General features: G+C 37.2%; 1 protein-coding gene and 1 long non-coding RNA gene across 3 annotated transcripts in view; one reads left to right on the forward strand and one right to left on the reverse strand.

Annotated features, from left to right (window-relative positions):
- Window positions 1–7,556, forward strand: part of LOC308636587 — a 30,524-nt gene extending 22,968 nt beyond the window's left edge. The window contains exon 3 of the long non-coding RNA XR_014019446.1: window positions 7,416–7,556. This is a non-coding gene — a long non-coding RNA (uncharacterized lncRNA). The remainder of the gene's footprint in view (window positions 1–7,415) is intronic.
- Window positions 1–19,538, reverse strand: part of NUP160 (nucleoporin 160) — a 57,284-nt gene that overhangs the window by 7,602 nt on the left and 30,144 nt on the right. For both annotated transcript variants that reach the window (XM_081272056.1, XM_081272055.1), the window contains exons 18-32: window positions 18,662–18,795; window positions 17,449–17,519; window positions 16,604–16,763; window positions 14,591–14,660; window positions 13,229–13,327; window positions 12,032–12,151; window positions 8,322–8,417; window positions 8,124–8,218; window positions 7,934–8,030; window positions 7,735–7,840; window positions 4,400–4,560; window positions 3,070–3,130; window positions 2,265–2,375; window positions 1,977–2,100; window positions 261–362 (exon numbers count right to left, since the gene is read on the reverse strand). In XM_081272056.1, the coding sequence (XP_081128182.1) occupies window positions 261–362; window positions 1,977–2,100; window positions 2,265–2,375; window positions 3,070–3,130; window positions 4,400–4,560; window positions 7,735–7,840; window positions 7,934–8,030; window positions 8,124–8,218; window positions 8,322–8,417; window positions 12,032–12,151; window positions 13,229–13,327; window positions 14,591–14,660; window positions 16,604–16,763; window positions 17,449–17,519; window positions 18,662–18,795 (1,607 nt within the window). The remainder of the gene's footprint in view (window positions 1–260; window positions 363–1,976; window positions 2,101–2,264; window positions 2,376–3,069; window positions 3,131–4,399; window positions 4,561–7,734; window positions 7,841–7,933; window positions 8,031–8,123; window positions 8,219–8,321; window positions 8,418–12,031; window positions 12,152–13,228; window positions 13,328–14,590; window positions 14,661–16,603; window positions 16,764–17,448; window positions 17,520–18,661; window positions 18,796–19,538) is intronic.

The raw sequence follows: 19,538 nt of genomic DNA on the forward strand, positions 1-19,538 counted from the left end.
ACACTGTGATGACAGCAATGCAGTGTTAGCCCAATGGAAGGAATGGGGAAAAAAATGAACATGATGTTCTAAAGCCAAGTAAATATATAATTTTGCCTTAAAGAATACTTTCCTTTTTTAAGAGGGGGCCTTGCTATTTTGCCCAGACTGGTCCCTAACTTGTGAGCTCAAATGACCTTCCTAGTGCTTGGGACTATAGGTATGTGCCAACTTGCTGACTAAGAGTAAACCCAGCCAGAACCAGAACACTAGGGATGTACCTTGATTCTTTAGTAGTGATGATGGAGGACAGCTGATTGGCTGCCAGCCAGGCCCAGGCTTCTGCTTGTGCTGCCTCTCCTCCAAACTGTAACTTGATGCATCTGCAACGAAAACGGTTCCTCACCAGTAAACTAACTGCTGAAGTGCAACCACTTCATCTTGCTACTAAAACTAGAGATACGAAGACAACTTTAGCTCTAGTATATTGCTAAATTTACTACTGGAGTATTAGTTCTTCCTTCTCAAAGCCACCACATAACTGGATGACCCATAAGGGGCCACCAATTAGGTGTCAGAGATACTTTACTTCCAGGAGATAATTAATGATGACAAATTCTGAATGTTTAAAAATATTTCTAATTCACAAACCACTTTACTAATAGGTATAAGGTCAATTAAATAAGAACTTTTTAAAATTTTTATTTTTTGGGTACTATGGATAGAACTCAGGTCCTTCTATGAGCTAGGCAAGCAATCCTACCACTGAGCTACACCTCAGCCCAGAAATATTGTATTTTACTGCACAATCATCACATTTTATGCCAATTTATTTTGCAGAAAATGGGGTGCAATCATTATGCAAAGCTATTTCTCTTTTTTTAAGTCACACTAATATGCTTACAATTCATTTATTACAAAACTGTCTTTGATACAAAATTAGGATGCATAGTACACTCATAAATGTGCCTTAATGGTATGGCAACAATTATGGTGAGATATGGTGCTTTATTTATTTTTTTATTATTATTATTTTTTTAAAAAAGAGAGTGAGAGAGGAGAGAGAGAGAGAGAGAGAGAAAATTTTTAATATTTATTTTTTTAGTTCTCGGTGGACACAACATCTTTGTTGGTATGTGGTGCTGAGGATCGAACCCGGGCCGCACGCATGCCAGGCGAGCGCGCTACCACTTGAGCCACATCCCCAGCCCCTATGGTGCTTTATAATACGCTGAAGAGGGGGTCAACAGATGTCTTAAAGGACCGAAAAGAATAAAAATATGCCTTATCTACAGTGGACACCATTACCTAACTCAGGCTGGTCTACTCTTCTGACTTCTCATGAGAAGCTATAAATCAATATTACTTTTTTTTTTAACTTATATATGACAATGGAATACATTACAATTCATATTACACATACAGAACACAAACTTTTCATATCTCTGGTTTATGCAAAGTATATTCACACCAATTCGTGTCTTTATATATGTACTTTGGATAATGATGTCCGTCAATTCCACCATCATTTCTAACCCCATGCCCCAAGATTACATAAAAAAAAAAAAAAATATATATATATATATATATATATATATATATAAATATATTTTAGTTGTAGTCGAACACAATACCTTTATTTTATTTATTTATTTTTATGTGGTGCTGAGGATCGAACCCAGTGCCTCGCACTTGCTAGGCAAGTGCTCTACTGCTGAGCAGCCCCTCCAAGATTAATAAAAAAAAAGGTATTGTGCCCAACTGTAACCAAAAAAATTTTTTAAAAAAGTCACTGCAAAAACTTATTGCATAATTAAAAACAAAACAAAACAAAACAAAAAACTCACTTCTTTTAAACATAAATGGCTTACAGTACCAATCTAACTAACTGGCTTACAGGCAGGTTACTGGTTTGTGATCACTGCTTCACATTAAGTAATAGGATAATATCTTTGCATTAGAAAATCAAGTCTATTAAAATATAAGTTTTTACATACTTGAAAGCAAGCCCCTCAAAGACTGGTGTTAAGGGAAGCTTAAAAGTCTGACAGAGTGATATGGCGGTGTCAAAGAGGCCAGCCTGAACCAAGAGAGCAACCATCTCCTCTGCTGAGGAACTTCCTGTGGAAATGGAAAATGGCTAGTTAGTTCACCCAAGGGCATCTGCTTTGCTTTGTCGATGAATATCTCAGAGTTAACAACCCTTCACTCTGTACCCACCCAGCACACTGCTTAGCCCTACAGTGTGCTACTGTACTGACACATTAGAGGTTTTAAATTCTTACCTGCAACTGCAACTGCTGACGGATCATGCTGAGCCAGAGTGAGACGAATGCGAGCCAAGGAGCACTCTTTCTCCAGATCTTCCAGTTCTAAGATTTCAATTTGCCGATTGGCTAGAAATCAAAAGAAAATTACTTTCAATTCCCAAAGTACAAAAGATTTGTCTGTTAGATTAAGGTACTGTTGTCATTTTCCACTAAACATTAAGTGAACATTCAGTTGGGCCTCAGTAAAAGCTAATTTAAAAAATTAGCAACATCCTTGCTTCACTTGTACTGCTGAGTCAAGTCAAAGCACCAGCCGTGGTCGAGGAGGTGCTTACCAGTTATTTGCATGTAACTTTACTTAAGTCTTAACAACTGTGAAACACTACCATCTCTATCAACAAGAAAGGAACATGGCCAAGGTGAGAGAGGCAGAATTAAAACCAGGTGTGTTCAAATCTACAGCACAGGCTCTTAATGAAAGACTTCATGTCCCCCTGGTAATATTAAAGGAACCAGAGGAAAAAAATGGTATTAAGCTGATTTAAATACAACAGGCAACAAAAACACTGTCTTTTAAGCATTTTCATTTCTCATAGTACCATAGAGTATTTTCAAAGGGCTACCATACCAGAAAACCTTCAGCAGATTAAAATGCTGGAAACAAAAAGAAGGAATTTTGCCATATTTTAATGTCACTATTGTATATTATTTATAGTATATAACATATAGTTATAACTGTCTATGTTATATATAACCATCTATAGATCTACTGAAAATATAACTACTGTTCAGCAAAGATCAGCATGAGACCTTGACTCACTTGGGGCAGCTGTGCACTCTCCATCATGATTTCTTTTAGGGGATGCTCCAGGGCGATCATACTGATAAGACAAAACAAAGATTAAACTGTGAAAATTGGTATTTTTATTTTGATATCATTAACAGTGATTTAGAGATTACATGCTTAAATCTTTTCAATAGAAATTATTTTTACTTCACCCAGCACAACTCTTCTTACACAGGTGCTGTGGATATCAAATGGAGTCATCTGCCAAGCTGGCTCACTTTACTATAAGCATTACTGAGTCCAAAGACATGGACTTGATCTCCATATAAGTCACATGGCTTTCCTTAGTTCCAAAGTTATAATTTCTATCGAAAATCCCAGGCAATAGCCAATAAATGTAGGAACTATACAACACAAGGAACTGGGCATATGTGACCCATGAGCATGGTGGGAAAAATTCAAAGGTTTGTATTCTTTAAAACAATTGCAAACTGAATTAATAAACATGTTTGAAATAAAAGCAATTGTTTATTAAACACTTTTTGTGGGCCAGACACTATCACTGTTTTAGGCAATGTACTCAAATTATCTTTTTTTTTTTTTTTTGGTATTAGAGACTGAATTCAGGGGAACTTGACCACTGAGCCACATCCTCAGGGCTATTTTGTGTTTTATTTAGAGACTGGGCCTTGCTTTAGCTGAGGCTGGTTTTGAACTTGCAATTCTCCTGTCTCAGCCTCCTAAGCACTGGGATAACAGGCATGTGCCACTGCCTGGATCAAATTATCTTTTAATACCCAAATAATCCTTTACAAGGTAGACACTATCAACCCTATTTTATGCAAGAGGTTAACCAAATAACAAAAGATTAAAGAACTTGCCTGAAGTCAGTCAAGGTTAACTCCAAAGCCACTCTACAATAAGTCTTCCTACAAAAATTCCGAACTTGGGAATTAAAGGGACAGTATTCTATTTTTTTTTTTTAAAGAGAGAGGAGAGGAGAGGAGAGGAGAGGAGAGGAGAGGAGAGGAGGGAGAGAGAGAGAGAGAGAGAGAGAGAGAGAGAGAGAGAAACTTTTGATATTTATTTTTCAGTTTTTGGCGGTCACAACATCTTTGTTTGTATGTGGTGCTGAGGATCGAACCCGGGCCGCACGAATGCCAGGCGAGCGCGCTACCACTTGAGCCACATCCCCAGCCCCGGGACAGTATTCTAGTATAGTTGAATTGCTGCAAAGAGTTTAAGTTTACAAGTACCTCTGCAGAAATTTTAAATGAAATGATGCAAAATAAGATAATAGTTTTGCAAGGACAAAACTAAAGATTAAATGATCCCCAAATTCCAAAATGGAAAGTTTTCATACCACTGCACCAGATGCTGGCTGCACAATCCATGCATATTCTGGACGAATTAGCCGTAAACAATTGATAGCAGCCAGATAACAGTTGCCTTGCTTCTCAAGTCCCCGGAGAGTTCGAACCTCTCTGCCAAGACGCATTCCATATTCAAACATCACTGTGCCAGCTATGAGGCAATAATAAATTAGACATAAGAATTTAAAAAATGTTTCCTTAGAGATACACAGAGGGCCAGGCATGGTGGTGCATACACATGAGAACACTTAACAAAAGGTTAAGATGGCAATTTTATGCTATGTGCATTTCAACACAGTTTGAAAAATATGGGAAATGTTATTGTTGATCTTTACTTATTTTTAAAATTTTCACATTTTAAAAAGTTTTATTTATTTAAAATTTTGTAGTTGTAGATGGACAGCATACATTTTTAATTGACAATATTTATGGGGTATATTGTGATGTTTACATACATGCATACGTTGTGGAATGAACAAATCAGGCAAATTAACATTATCTGTCACCTCAAGTATTTATCATTTCTTTGTGATGAATTTTTGGCTTTTAGATACACCCCCATACCAAATGTAGTCTAGCTTTTTTTTCAGGGCAGGGGACAGTAACGGGGATTGAACTTAGGGTTCGAATATACTAGGTACGCACTGAACTATATACCATGTCTTTTTTTTTTTTGGTGGAATTTCTTAATAACTTTATTTATTTATATATTTATTTTTATGTGGTGCTTAGGATTGAACCCAGTGCTTACATGCTAGGCAAGTGCGCTACCACTCAGCCACAACCTTAGTTCACATCCCATGTCTTTACTGAGCTACAAAACACCATTCATTACATTGAATGAGATACTAAAAAATACATTATTCTAGGATAGCGTGGGACTCCAGGGCATTTAAAAATCATACTTTTTTGTTTTCATTAAAAATACCCTATAAAAACCAAAACAAAAAGTTTTTTCTTTCTTTTTTTTTTTTTTTTTGTGGTACTGGGAATTGAACTCAGGGCCTTGTGCATGCAAAGGCAATAGCAATAAATGCAGGAACTATACAACACAAGGAACTGGGCATATACGACCCATTAAATAAATGCATCTACCAACTGAGCTATATCCCCAGCCCTAAAAACTGCACTATTTAAAAAAAAAAATTTACAGCAAATAATTTTTGAGCTCCTGTAATACATAGGACACTATGTTAGAAGTACAGTCTCTCTCTCATCAGGTGCGGTGATGCACGCCTGAGATCCCAGCAGCTGGGGAGGCTGAGACAGAAGGATCATGAGTTCAAAGCCAGCTTCAGCAATTTAGCGAGGCACTAAGCAACTCAGTGAGCCCCTGTCTCTAAATAAAATACAAAATGGGGCTGGGGATGTGGCTCAGTGGTTGAGTGCCCCTGAGTTCAATCCCTGGTACCACAAAAAAAAAAAAAAAAAAAGAAAAGAAAAAGAAAGAAAGAAGTACAGTCTCTCTTCAGAAGAACTGAACATTAGTTAATCTTGCTAAATTGGTCCTAATCAGGTTGATACAATGGATATTACAATGCAAGCAGATAATGAGAGATCTTTAATTATTTCGTTTCCTGCATGATAAAAAAAAATCTAAAGAATAGCAGTAATACATGTTTATAATTCCACTACTCAGGAGGCTGAGGCAGGAGGTTTCCAAGTTTGAGGCTGGTCAGGGCAATTACCAAGATTTTGTCTCAAAAATAAAGAATAAAAAGGGCTGGAGAGGAGATGTAGCTTAGGAATAAAGTACTTGTTTGAGTCCTAGTACCACCAGAAAAACAAATAAATAAAACCAAACTAAATTAGTCACATTTTCTTAATTTGAGGATTGCATCAACATTATGTAAAAGAATGTCTTTAGGAGAAACAGCTGGACTAATTATGTGTTAATAGACATGATATCCATAACTTACTCTCAAAGTGATAAGCAAAAAATAAACAAATAATTAAGTAAATAAGTAGAGAAAATGAGAGAAAGGAAATAAGGAAGGTAGAAAGATAGGAAAAAAGATGTGGCAAAATAGTAATAATTGTTGAATTTGGGTAAAGGATACATGGGTTGGTGATACTGTACTAATATTTAGTTTTTCTGTAGACTTGAAAGATCTTAAACACTAAAAAGTTGAGGGGTTGCAGGTATAGCTCAGCTTGTGTAAGTTTAGCATGTATGAGTCTGTGGATTCAATTACCAGCAAAAAAAGAAAGTGAAAAATAAGAATTCACTAGGCTATCATTTAATTAAAAAGAGAGAGCCAGGCACGGTGGTGCACGCCTGTAATCCCAGCGACTTGGGAAGCTGAGGTAGGAGGATTGCGAGTTCAAAGCCAGCCTCAGCAACTTAATGAGGAACTTGCAACTAAGTGGGACCCTATCTCTAGATAAAATATTAAAAAGGGCTGGAAATGTGTCTTAGTGGTTAAAAACTCATGGGTACAATTCCTAGTACCAAAAAAATTTTAAAATAAAATAGAGAGAGGAGAGAGAGAAGAATGCAGTAGGATCATTAATAACCTCTGTGAAATTTACAACTCTCTAAGGGTTTTGCATAAAATTGAAGAGATGTGAGATTTCAACCATCTATAATTAAGAATGCTATGTATTATATTTATTTATTTTTTTTGAATTTATTTTTTAGTTGTAGTTGGACACAATATCTTTATTTTATTTATTTTTATGTGGTGCTGAGGATCGAACCCAGGGCCTCACACATGCTAGGCGAGTGCTACACCACTGAGCCACAACCGCAGCCCTATCTATTATATTTAGATGACCTAAGTAGCAGAATTTTACTCCAACAACTAAAATAAAGAGAGGAAGCCTCGGGTAAAATAGCCTACACACACAAAACTAGTTAAAAAAAAAACAACAACAAAAAAAACTATCTCTAGTGGAAAAGCTCAAGCTTCCTATATTTTATTTTTTTTTAAATTTTTTTTTTTGTAGCTGTACACGATAATTTTATTTACTTATTTATTTATTTAATTTTTATGTGGTGCCGAGGATCGAACTCAGAGCCTTGAACATGCAAGGTGAGAGCTCTACTGCTGAGCCATAACCCAAGCCCCTCAAGCTTCCTTTATAACTGGAGAGAAAATGCACATAGAATGCCATCTCACTGGAAATAATCTGAGAATGTTCTAGAATGGGGTAAGTATATAAATACATCTTCAAAGCTAACAGGTAATCTTCAAAAGGATGAAGTGAAGCTTGTACTTAAACACAACTAAAACTTAGATAAGGCCAACACACATTTTTGATAAAATATTATTAAACTTATAAGGCAGCCTCCAATACCAAGTGTCTTTGTTCAGTTGCTCACCTTTGCGGTAATTGTGGCGATAGATGTGAAAGGCATAGAGAAGTTCATAGTAATTGTGAGTCATAAGGTCCACAGCTCTAGCACGAGATTCAATTATTGCCACAACCTAATGTAGGAAAAACAATGAGGCATCGATGTTAGTACCAATCGTGACAACCAACAGAGCTGTTTCTAGACATCAGTGGATACATAAAATTACCTCATTATGCAGATTCACATAAGGAAACTCTACAAGATCCTGTAGCTGTGAGCGTTCACAGAGAACTACCACTAGTTGCCGTAAACAATCTAACTGCCTGGAAGAAAAGAAAGGGTTATAAGGGTAAAATGCTATAGTGGGTTAAACAGGGCTGGTAAATTGCCTTGTGTTAAAAAGACTGTAAGATTACCTGCTGGAGTCAGGAATTTGGGTTAAGGCCTCATATGCTTGGCTGTTGTGACCCAAATCCAAATGATGTTTGAAAATGCATGTCCGTAAAGTAGCCTAAATATAAAATTTAGATCAAATATCAAAAAAGGGCAAAGAAAATTAAAATACAATGTCCAGAACAACCTTCAAGAAAAACAAAGCAAATAATAGTTTTTACCTGACTTTTCCAGTCATCACCTGCTTCAGTTATTGCTGATGTAGCCAACTGAATAACCAGCTCAGGCAATCCAACAACATCTAGAAGACGTAAAACCTAAAGAGAAATTCAAGAAATTTTCATTAAAATTAATATGGCAGTGGTACTCCAAATTGAATTATTGTTCAAAATTAGTCAGAAACATCATTAGGTAAGTAAAGATTAAATTAAAGGCACTGATAAGGGGACTAGGGAGGTAGCTCAGTGGGAGAGCCTTGCCTAATAGGCTTGAGGCCCTGGGTTCCATCCTTAGAACCATTCAGAAAAAAGGTGCTGATAAAATGGACAGGATTATTTGGTTAATATTAAGATTTTTCTTTAGATTCTACTGTTATATAAAGGCTTGTTATAAAATCTATTTGTTTTTCCAGATAATAACACTGGAATAATGGCTCACAAGTTACAGATATTTTTGATTGTGTTAGGTTGGAACAGAGAAAGATAAAGTTAAGAGAGAGAGTCTTAACATGTTCTTTATAGAACAAACCAACCACTATTAATAAATAATAGAGGGATTAAATATTGGGCTTTTTTTTTTTTTTTGCATCAGTGATTGAACCCAAGGCTGTTTTTACCACTAAGCCACATTCCCAGCCTTCTTTTATTTTTATTTTTATTTTGAGACAGGGTCTTGCTAAGTTGCTTAGGGCCTCACTAAGTTGCTCAGACTGGCCTCGAGCTTGTGATTCTCCTGCCTCAGTCTCCCAAGTCCCTGAGATTATGGTCATACACAACCACACCTGACTTGGGCTTTTTTTAAGAGATGGGGTCTCATTGTGGCACCCAGGCTGGCCCCAAACTCCAAAGTTCAAGTAATGTTCCTGCCTCAGGCTCTTGAGTACTGGGCCTATAGGACTGACTCCCCACCACATCCAGCTTTGTCCTTTTGTTTTGCCAGTGTGAGAAAGTAATGAAATATCCCCCAGAGATATGAATGTGTCTATATCCTTATATTCACATGCCTTCAATAAGAAGCTGGGGGTAGCTGGGCACAGTGGTACCTGCCTGTAATCCCAGCAACTCAAGAGGCTGAGGAAGGAGAATCGCAAGTTTGAGGCCAGCCTCAGCAACTTAGCAAGACACTGTCTCAATATTAAAAAATAAAAGCCAGGCATGGTGGCTCATGTCTATAACCCCAGCCGCTAAGGAGGCTGAGGCAGGAGGATCTTGAGTTCAAGGCCAGCCTCAGCAACTCAGTGTGGCCCTAAGCAACTTAGCAAGACCCTATCTCTAAATAAAAAAAATATATATATAAAAAATGAAGGGGGATATAGCTCAGTAGTCAAGTGCCCCTGGGTTTAATCCCTGGTATCAAAAAAATAAAAAAGACTGGGGATGTAGCCTAGTGGTAAAGTACACTGGATTCACTCCTTAGTACCAACCAACTAACCAACCAACCAACCCAAAAACCTGGGGATACAAAAAGTACTTACTTGCCAGGAATAGCTTTACCCTTGGTAGGTATTAATCATTTTCACCCTCACAGTAATTGAATGATTTTACAGATGAAGAACTTGTGTAAGGTCGTAGTTCGGAGATCTGGGACTTAAATCTTAGCATGTGGACCTGAGAGCCTACCACTATGGAGTTTCAAAGATATTCTCATAACAAACTGAACACTTCCTGGCCTACTGCGTTGATCTGCTTTACTTTTATTCAGAGCACATATCACTGTCTGACATTATATTATTTGTCTAGTCTCTTTCCAACCTGTATTTTAAGTACCACAAGAACAGGGAATAGCGGACAGGGAGTAGCGGTGGTACTTAGAACCTTATCCTCCGATCCTAAACCAGTGCCTTATACACAGTAGGCTCTCAGTGAATATTTGTTAAATGAAAGAACAAACACAATTTTACAATAGAACCAGCATCCCTAATCCAAAATTCTGAAAATGCTCCAAAATCTGAAACTGAGGGCTGATAGGCCACCATAAGTGGAAAATTCATCTGACCTCATGAAAAGGGCCACAGACAAAACACTAAAAATTTATGTAAAATTACCTCAGGCTATATGTGTAAGGTATAATATGAAACATAAATAAATTTTGTGTTTGGACCTAGACTCCTCCCCAGGATATCTCATATGTATATATAAACATTAAAAAAAAAAAAATCTGAGCTGGGCACGGTGGTGCTCGACGTAATCCCAGTGGCTTGGGAGGCTGAGGCAGGAGGATCAACCAAAGCCAGCCTCAGCAACAGTGAGGTGCTGAGCAAGTTAGTGAGACCCTATCTCTAAATAAAACACAAAACAGGGTGGTGATGTGGCTCAGTGGTAAAGCACCCCTGAGTTAAATAAATCCCAGGTTACCCCCCTGCAAAAATGAAACACTTTTGTTTCCAAGCATTTTGGTTAAGGGATACTCAATCTGCATAAACTTTTCCTATAAACTGTTTATGTTGCTGATGAATTTAAAGCATAGTAAATGAACATCATAGTGTAACAAAGCCCTAAAGAGTTTTTTTTTTTTCCCCTTCTCTGTGGCACCGGGGATTGAACCCAAGGCCTATGCATGCTAGGCAAGCATTCTACCACTGAGCTACATCCCCAGCCCTTTTTATTTTAAGACAGAGTCTCCTGAAATTGCTTAGAACCTCCCTAAGTTGCTTTGGCTGGCCTCAAACCTTCCTTCCTTAGATTCCTGAGTCACTGGGATTACAGGTGTGCACCACCATGCCCAGCTTCCATGAATATTTTAAATCTACATTGTAAAGGTGAGTTTCATCAAAATTAAGCAATATATCATGTAAATCTATCCAACCAGGTAAATAACCTACTGAAATCAGATGGACAAGAGAAGGTGTTACACTCTCACCCCTGTTGTGATGCTCTCTCTTCCCTCTGATGCCTGCTTTAAGATGGACAAATGATCACCTGTAAAAGAGCCATGAGCTGGACTTGGCAGCATACACTAGTAATCCCAGAGACTCAGGAGACTGAGGCAGAAGTCCTTCTGTCTTAGCCTCCTGAGTTGCTGGGATTCCTTCCAGTCATGTGCTACTGTGCCCAGCAGGTTTTCTCAATTTGTTTAGGCAAGTCTATCTTCTTCTCATTTAGAAGTTCTGGAAACAATTAAGTTTTTTAGTATTTTTCTTAAAAAATATCAAAGCAGCCGGGCAGGTGTGGTGGCACATGCCTGTAATCCCAGCTGCTCTGGAGGCTGAGTCAGGAGGGTTGCCAGTTCAAAGCCAGCCTCAGCAAAAGTGAGGTGCTAAGCACACTAAGCAGGGAGCTGGGGTTGTAGCTGAGTGGTAGAGCTCTTGCCTCACATGTGTGAGGTACTGGGTTCGATCATAAAGATATTGTGTCCATCTACAACTAAAAAAAAAAAAAAAGCACACTAAGCAACTCAGTGAAACCATGTCTCTACGTAAAATATTAAAAATGGCTCAGTGGGGACTGGGGTTGTGGCTCAGCGGTAGAGTGCTTGCCTAGCATGTGTGAGGCACTGGGTTCAAGTCTCAACACCACATATAAACAAATAAATATATGTGTCCATCAATAACTAATAAAAATTAAAAAAAAAAAAAAAAGTCTCCATGGTCAAGTGTCGAGTTCAATCCCGGTACAGGAAAAAAAAAAAAAAAAAAAAAAAAAAAAAAAAAGCAATATATCTTAGATACATTTCTATATAAGTATATAAGAAGAGCCAAACAACAGCACTGTACCTTATCATAATACTGCAGCCTGGGGGAGGATACAATGTCCCCATCCTCTGAGCGGATCAAGCGATCTAAGAATTCTTCTTTGCCCACTTCTGATGCTGCCTGACAGAAACATTCCAAAGCCTGGAAAAAATTTAAAAAGTGCAAAGTGACCTATAAAGTTTTAGTGATATAAATCAGGTTCATATGCTAAGGAAAGCCAAAAGAGAAAGTATTTAAGATAGTATACCACTACTCACAGTTTCTGCCACATATAAATTCTTTTTTTTTTTTTAAAGAGAGAGTGAGGAGAGAGAGTGAGAGAGAATTTTTTTTTTTTTTTAAGAGAGAGTGAGAGAGGAGAGGAGAGAGAGAATTTTTTTTTTTTAAATATTTTATTTTTTTAGTTATCAGCGGACACAACATCTTTGTTTGTATGTGGTGCTGAGGATCGAACCCGGGCCGCACGCATGCCAGGCGAGCGCGCTACCGCTGAGCCACATCTCCAGCCCCGAGAGAGAATTTTTTAATATTTATTTTTTAGTTCTCGGCCGACACAACATCTTTGTTGGTATGTGGTGCTGAGGATCGAACCCGGGCCGCACGCATGCCAGGCGAGCGCGCTACCACTTGAGCCACATCCCCAGCCCGACATATAAATTCTGATACATCATTTAATATTTCTTTAATTTTTCTCACTTTTTATTTAAATGCTATTAATTTAAAAAGTAAACTTTAATAAGACGACTGATGGATAGATAAGTAATAAAGCAAACTGTAGCAGCATGTGAACAACTACAGAATTTGAGTGGTGGCTGTATAACTATTCACCATGAAAGTCTTCAAACTTTTCTGCATATTTAAAATCTACAAAATAGGATATCAGGGGAAAAAAATTAAAAATATAAACATTATCTTAACAAAAAAAGATGAAAAAGCAAACAACAAAGAAACAGATACCTGAAAATATGATTAATGAATAAATTTTATTTTGCTCTGGGACAGAAAGGTCTTAATGTTTCGTCTTATTTTCCTAAACCCTAATAAAACCTGAGTGTAAGAAGTTAACCTGATATTATGCCCTTCACTGGTACCAGTACAGTACTCATATGCTAAGGAACCCTTTTGTGGAGGACTCTGTGCTTCCCACCCCATAATCCAGATGAAAACTAAAACATCCTCCTTGCACTAGAGGTTATTCACCACTCAAATTCACTTTACCTTTTGTCCTTCGCCTGTAACTAGGTAACAACGTCCCAGCATAAATCGACAGGAACCAACATTGACTTGACACCAGGGATGTAGCAGTTGAATATAATCCTTAAGGACATAAAAGGTAGTTTTTGATTAGAAAATAAACACTACTTAAGGAGATAGTCATTTCTTCATAGAAGGAGAGAACACACTATTTGATCAGTACAAAAGTTTTACTTCTAGAAATAATCTGGAGACTGAAGCCTAATTCTGTCAATGCATTCTTATTTTAGGCTAGACACCTTAAGAAAGCATAGACAGCTGGGCATGGTGACTTGGAGCATCATAAGTTTGAAGCCAGCCTGGGCAACTTAGTGAAATTCTGTCTCAAAATAAAAAATTAAAAGGAATGGAGATGTAGCTTAGTGATAAAGTGACCCAAGGCTCAATACTCAGCACCACACATACATATAAAAGAGCTGGGTGTGGTGGCACATACCTGTAGTCCTAGCTACTTGGGAGACTGAGATAGGAGGATTACCTGAGCCCGAGTTTGAGACCAACCTGGGCAACAGAACAAGTTTCTGTCTTAAACAAAACAAAATAATAACAAAAATAAATAAAAAACAAGCAAAGAGGAGTCCAGTAACACACACATGTAAATATATACATGCTTCACATCTTAGAAATTTTCCAATTTTTAATATTTACTGGTTCAATGACTAAAGTACAATAAAGGATTTCTACTAAGACAGTGATATGCTTGTTTTATATAAAGAGAAACTAATAAAGAGGATTTTAAAAAACCAAAAAGATATGAGAAAAAATTATATTACCAATAATACTACCAAGAGAGAAGTAGAGAATATAATTTTGGAGTGAATATTAATGCAATCAAATTTAATTTTTGCTGGGTGCCAAGCCTTTGGGAGGCTGAGGCAGGAGGATCTCAAGTTGGAGGCCAAACCCTGCCTCAAAAAATAAAAAGGGCTGGTATATAGCTCAGTGGTAGCCCTGAATTCGACTCCCAGTACCAAAAAAAAATTTTTTTTTTCAAGTTTTGCAGGGCATTGTGGTGGACACCTGCAATCCCACATTTCAGGGAGCTGAGGCAGGTGGATCCCAAGTTTGAGGCTACCTTTAGCAACTTAGCCAGACTCAGTCTCAAAATAAAAAATAAAAAGGGCTGGGAATATAGTTCCATGGTAAAGCACCCCTGAGTTCAATTCCCTGTACTGCAAAAAAAAAAAAAAAAAAAAAAAAAAATCAATTTTTGTGGTTCTTCCTAACAGTCCAAATAAAATGCAAACGACATTCACAAAGGAAAAAAATCTATCAATCCCATTCTTCAAAAGAGTGATTAAACCTGAAATGTTAACATGAACTCACCTGCAATTGTACATACTGACAATTTCCCATCAAACATTCTAGAAAGAGACAACCAGGATTGCTAGGCCATCTAGTCACTGGATAAGGAGGTTTTTTACTTTTTTGGTGAAATTTAACCATATATCTTGGGCATCAAAAGTCATGAAAGTCCACAAAATAGTATAATTTTTTAAAAAGTGAGAGCTGGGGGATATAATTCAGTGGTTTAATACTTGCTTAGGATTTATAAGGTCCTGAATTTTATCCCTAGCACCATAATACAAAAAACAAAACAACAAAAAAACCCTACAACCCAAACATGCAAAAAAGGAATGAGAACATACGCTTTTCCTACATTACCATGTAACATTAATATTCGACAAACACAAAGAAAAGATTATAAATAGCCATGCAGTATGAGAAGATATCTTGATCAGGTCAATGACAGACCACATATATGATGGTGGACCCATAAGATTTTACCATCTAGGGTGATATGTAGCTTTCTGAATTTTTCTAAGAACAAACGATGCTATTTATACAATGATGAAATTACCTAACAATGCTTTTATCAGCACACAGACCCACTGTGAAGCAATACATGACTGTACAATATGAATCTTTTTTTTTTTTTTTTTTTTTTTTTAGAATTTTTTTTTTTTTTTTTAATATTTATTTTTTAGTTCTCGGCGGACACAACATCTTTGTTGGTATATGGTGCTGAGGATCGAACCCGGGCCGCACGCATGCCAGGCGAGCGCGCTACCGCTTGAGCCACATCCCCAGCCCCATGAATCTTATCATTAGCTTAGAACTCAGTTTATTATAGGATAAGGGATGTAGTTTACTTTATCCCTGAATGGTGAACCACAATTCAGCTGGTATATAGCAGACCAGTAGACATTTAGCACCTAAAATTGTGACTGGTATATGGAGTCACTCAACAAATATTTACCTGAGTGAATGTCTTAAAAGGGATCTAGAGGGGCTGTGGCTGTGGCTTAGTGGTAGTGCACTTGCCTGGCATATGTGAGGCACTGGGTTCAATTCTCAGCACCGCGTATGAAGAAAAAAAAGGGATCTAATGGGGCTGGAGTTGTGGCTCAGTGGTGGAGCACTTGCCTAGCGCGAGGCACCAGGTTCAATTCTCAGCACCACATATAAAGAAATAAAATAAAGGTCCAACTAAAAAGCATTTTAAAAAAAATGTGTGTGCACCAATAAAATCTCACTCAACTCCTGATCAAAAATATAAAACAAAAATCGGATATCTCAAAATAAATATTATAATCTTGTGCTAGTAGGGTAAGTACTCAACCTCATTAAAATCATTCCAGGGGGGCTGGGGATGTGGCTCAAGCGGTAGCGCGCTCGCCTGGTATGCGTGCGGCCCGGGTTCGATCCTCAGCACCACATACCAACAAAGATGTTGTGTCCGCCGAGAACTAAAAAATAAATATTAAAAATTCTCTCTCTCTCTCTCTCTCACACACACTCCTCTCTCATTCTCTCTTAAAAAAAAAAAAAAAAAAAAAAAAATCATTCCAGGGAAGGGGATGTAGCTTAGTAGTAGTGGCTGCCTAGCACGCAAAAGGCCTTAGGTTCAATCACCAGTACTGCGAATCCCTTCCCTATTCTCCCACCCCAAAATAAAGTAAGACAAAAAAACTTGATGCTGGGGCTGGGGATGTGGCTCAAGCGGTAGCGCGCTCGCCTGGCATGCGTGCGGCCCGGGTTCGATCCTCAGCACCACATACAACAAAGATGTTGTGTCCGCCGAGAACTAAAAATTAAATATTAAAAATTCTCTCTCTCTCTCTCTCTAAAAAAAAAAAAAAAAAAAAAAAACTTGATGCTGGGCTGGGGATGTAGTTTAGTGACAGAGCTCTTCCCTAGTATAAGGCCCAGAGTTTAATTCCTACCACTGGGAAAAAAAAAAAAAAAAAAAAAAAACTAAAAGACTCTATTACACAGGCAGAAAAAGAGGCTTAAACCAGATAGAAGACAACTTTCAACTTTTAAAGAAAAGGATACAAAAGCTGCAATAAATAATTGGTAACTGCAATAATTATTTCAGGCCAATTCAATCCCGTTTGGTTCAGAGGTGCCTTTGGTTGAGAGAAGAGATGAGATATAATCTGTTTTCTTGCAACTTCTTGGAAGAATAACTCCACAATTGTCTGAGGGCTAGATACTTGAAAAGAAAATGCTATAATCATAAACTTGTAATGGTAATATAAACTTTCAATTAAGATAGTCTATGAATTCACTATATATTTGTAATATCATTTCAAAATAGAAAATGCACCATGGGTGCAATTGGTAGCAACATAAACAAAAACAATTTGTAAACTGAAGTATTAAATAAAAGCAATGATAATGACTATTAAATCAACATTGCAAATTTTCATAGTTCTCACCACCTGAAAGTGCCTTCCCTAGGACCTACATATAATAAACACAATCAGTCCTAAGATTTCAAGTTTTATTCCAAAACAGTACAAAATAAATTCTCTAGAGTAATGGTTTTCAAGGATGAGAGAGGACTCCTTTTAATTTGTTAACTAAGACTAGATTATAAAAGCTACCATTAACTTAGTAAATTTATAAATGATTAAATTAAGGGCTAATGCAAGTGAGAGACTCTCAGGAGTCTTAAATTACCTTACTAAAATTTGTTCTTATTTTTACCATGTATATCTATGGGATCAGAGCTTCATAGACTCTGCTACAACCAGGTCTTAGGCCACAGCTTCTCATGCCTTCTAGTGAAAGCAAAAAGCATGACCAACATTTCCATAGCAAAGATGGCAAAAGAACACATTAATAAATATGCAATAAACCTCCAAACCCAAATCAAATGTATACATAGTCCTTACCAAACCTGTTTGTCATTAAAGTACCAGAGTCAGTTAGTTCCAGTACTGACAAGTGTTGGAGATTAGACTCCCTGTGAGAAAAGAAAAAAAGGACAGCTTAGTAATTCTCCCATGCTAAACATTATGTCCACAAGTTTTCCTAAAAGGGACACCGTAAATTGTATATAAAAGCTTCTTTGAAAGCACAAAGAAAAAGCGAAAAACCAAAGGATTTAGATTATTGTCCATTATATTATTCAATGATGAGCCACAGCAAGCAGGATGGTTCATCTTACCAAAAAACTGAATCTTGGGCCGGAGATGTAGTTCTGTGGTAGAATGCTTGCTTGGCACACCCAAGGCCCTGGGTTCAATGCCTGTACCACAGAGTGTTGAGTGGTGGGAGGACCAAAAGAAAAGTGAATCTTGTAATTATTAGATTTTTTTTTCTTCCTTTGGTTATAAAAAAGTTCAGCATAATGTTTCCGTGTATGATCTAACTTTCCTTTTACCTTCATCTCATTCCTTTGCCTTCAACATGATTTATCTGTATGTTACACATGCATTATTATAAAACACATATGTAATAAAGATGTGCATTTTTTATTTTCATCTTTTAAATTGCTTTCAACCTTTAGAAAATGGAGCATCTAAAAATTTTCTGAGTTGGGCAAGGTAGTGCATGCCTATAATCCCAGCTAACAAAGAATATTTGGGGGGCTGGGGCTCAGTGGTAGAGTGCTCGCCTAGCATGTGTGAGGCACTCAGTTTGATCCTCAGCACCACATAAAAATAAAAGTACTATGTCCACCTACAACTACAAATATCTATATATTTAAAAAAAAGAAAAAAAAGAATATTTGGGAGACAAGGCAGGATAATTGCCAGTCTGAGGCCAGCCTAAACAACTTAGTGACAGCCTGTCTCAAAATAAAAAGTAAAAGGCTGGAGATGTAGTTCAGAGGTTCAATCTCCAGTACAGCAAAATTAAAAGTGAAAATTATCTTCAAGGCAAATTATTTGACAACATGTTTAAAAAAAAAAAACTTAGCAAGTGTTTATTTGGCTTGGGAATGTGGCTTGGTTGTAGAGTATTTGCCTAGCATACACTAGGCTTTGGGTTTGATCCCCAGCACTACCAAGGAAAACAAGAAAATAAACAAAATTAAAGAAAAACAGAAAAAATAATTAAACTCACAATTTATTTTAAAATAATTAGGGAAAGGAAACTCACAGTGTGTCCACTGGAACATCAGTTGCCAAGCACTGACTTCCCCACTTAATGAGGTAATAGGATAAGAGCAGGGGAGCCGTCCGATGAAGCAGGTCTTGCTGAGCTTGAAAGAGCTGGCCAGCTCCCAAAATCACCTATGCATAATGGATGAGATGCTCACCACACAATTAGTAATGGTAACTCTCAAGTTTCAGGTGGAGTAAAATAAAATAGCATACATAGCTATAAAGGGCACAATATTTTACCTATGACATTCTGGGATAGCAATGGAAAAACACCTTCCCAGATATAAACAGACCCCAAATAATAATAATAGTAATAATAATAATAATAATAATAAACTTTTCCAAATTATGGGAGCTGATAATGAAAAGAAAATTTGATTAAATCTGTGGGCTCAGAATTACAGGGAACAGGGAAATCTAAATATCCTTGTATGCTGCTGGTGTTAGGTAAAAATGGGTCTGATTAGTACAGGCAGATTTGGCAAAACTTCTAAAACCTAAAAGTGTGCATAGACTCTGACCAAACAATTCTAGTTCTTAGAATTCACTCTAGAGGGGCTGGGGATGTGGCTCAAGCAGTAGTGCGCTCGCCTGGCATGTGTGCAGCCCGGGTTCGATCCTCAGCACCACATACAAACAAAAATGTTGTGTCCGCCGAAAACTAAAAAATAAATATTAAAATTCTAAAAAAAAAAAAAAAAAGAATTCACTCTAGAGATAAAACCAAAGATGTACAGAAAGTTATACATATCAGGGAAAACCTGGCAGTAGTCATAAAGAGAAGTGGTTGAGTACATTAAAATTGCACTAAGTATAAATACAAAATAATGTGGGAAGACCAATGAGATTTACAAAAATGGAAAAATGAAAAC

This window comes from Spermophilus citellus, assembly GCF_964194105.1.
Source record: "Spermophilus citellus genome assembly, chromosome: 2".
In the NCBI taxonomy this organism is placed as follows: Eukaryota; Metazoa; Chordata; class Mammalia; order Rodentia; family Sciuridae; genus Spermophilus; species Spermophilus citellus.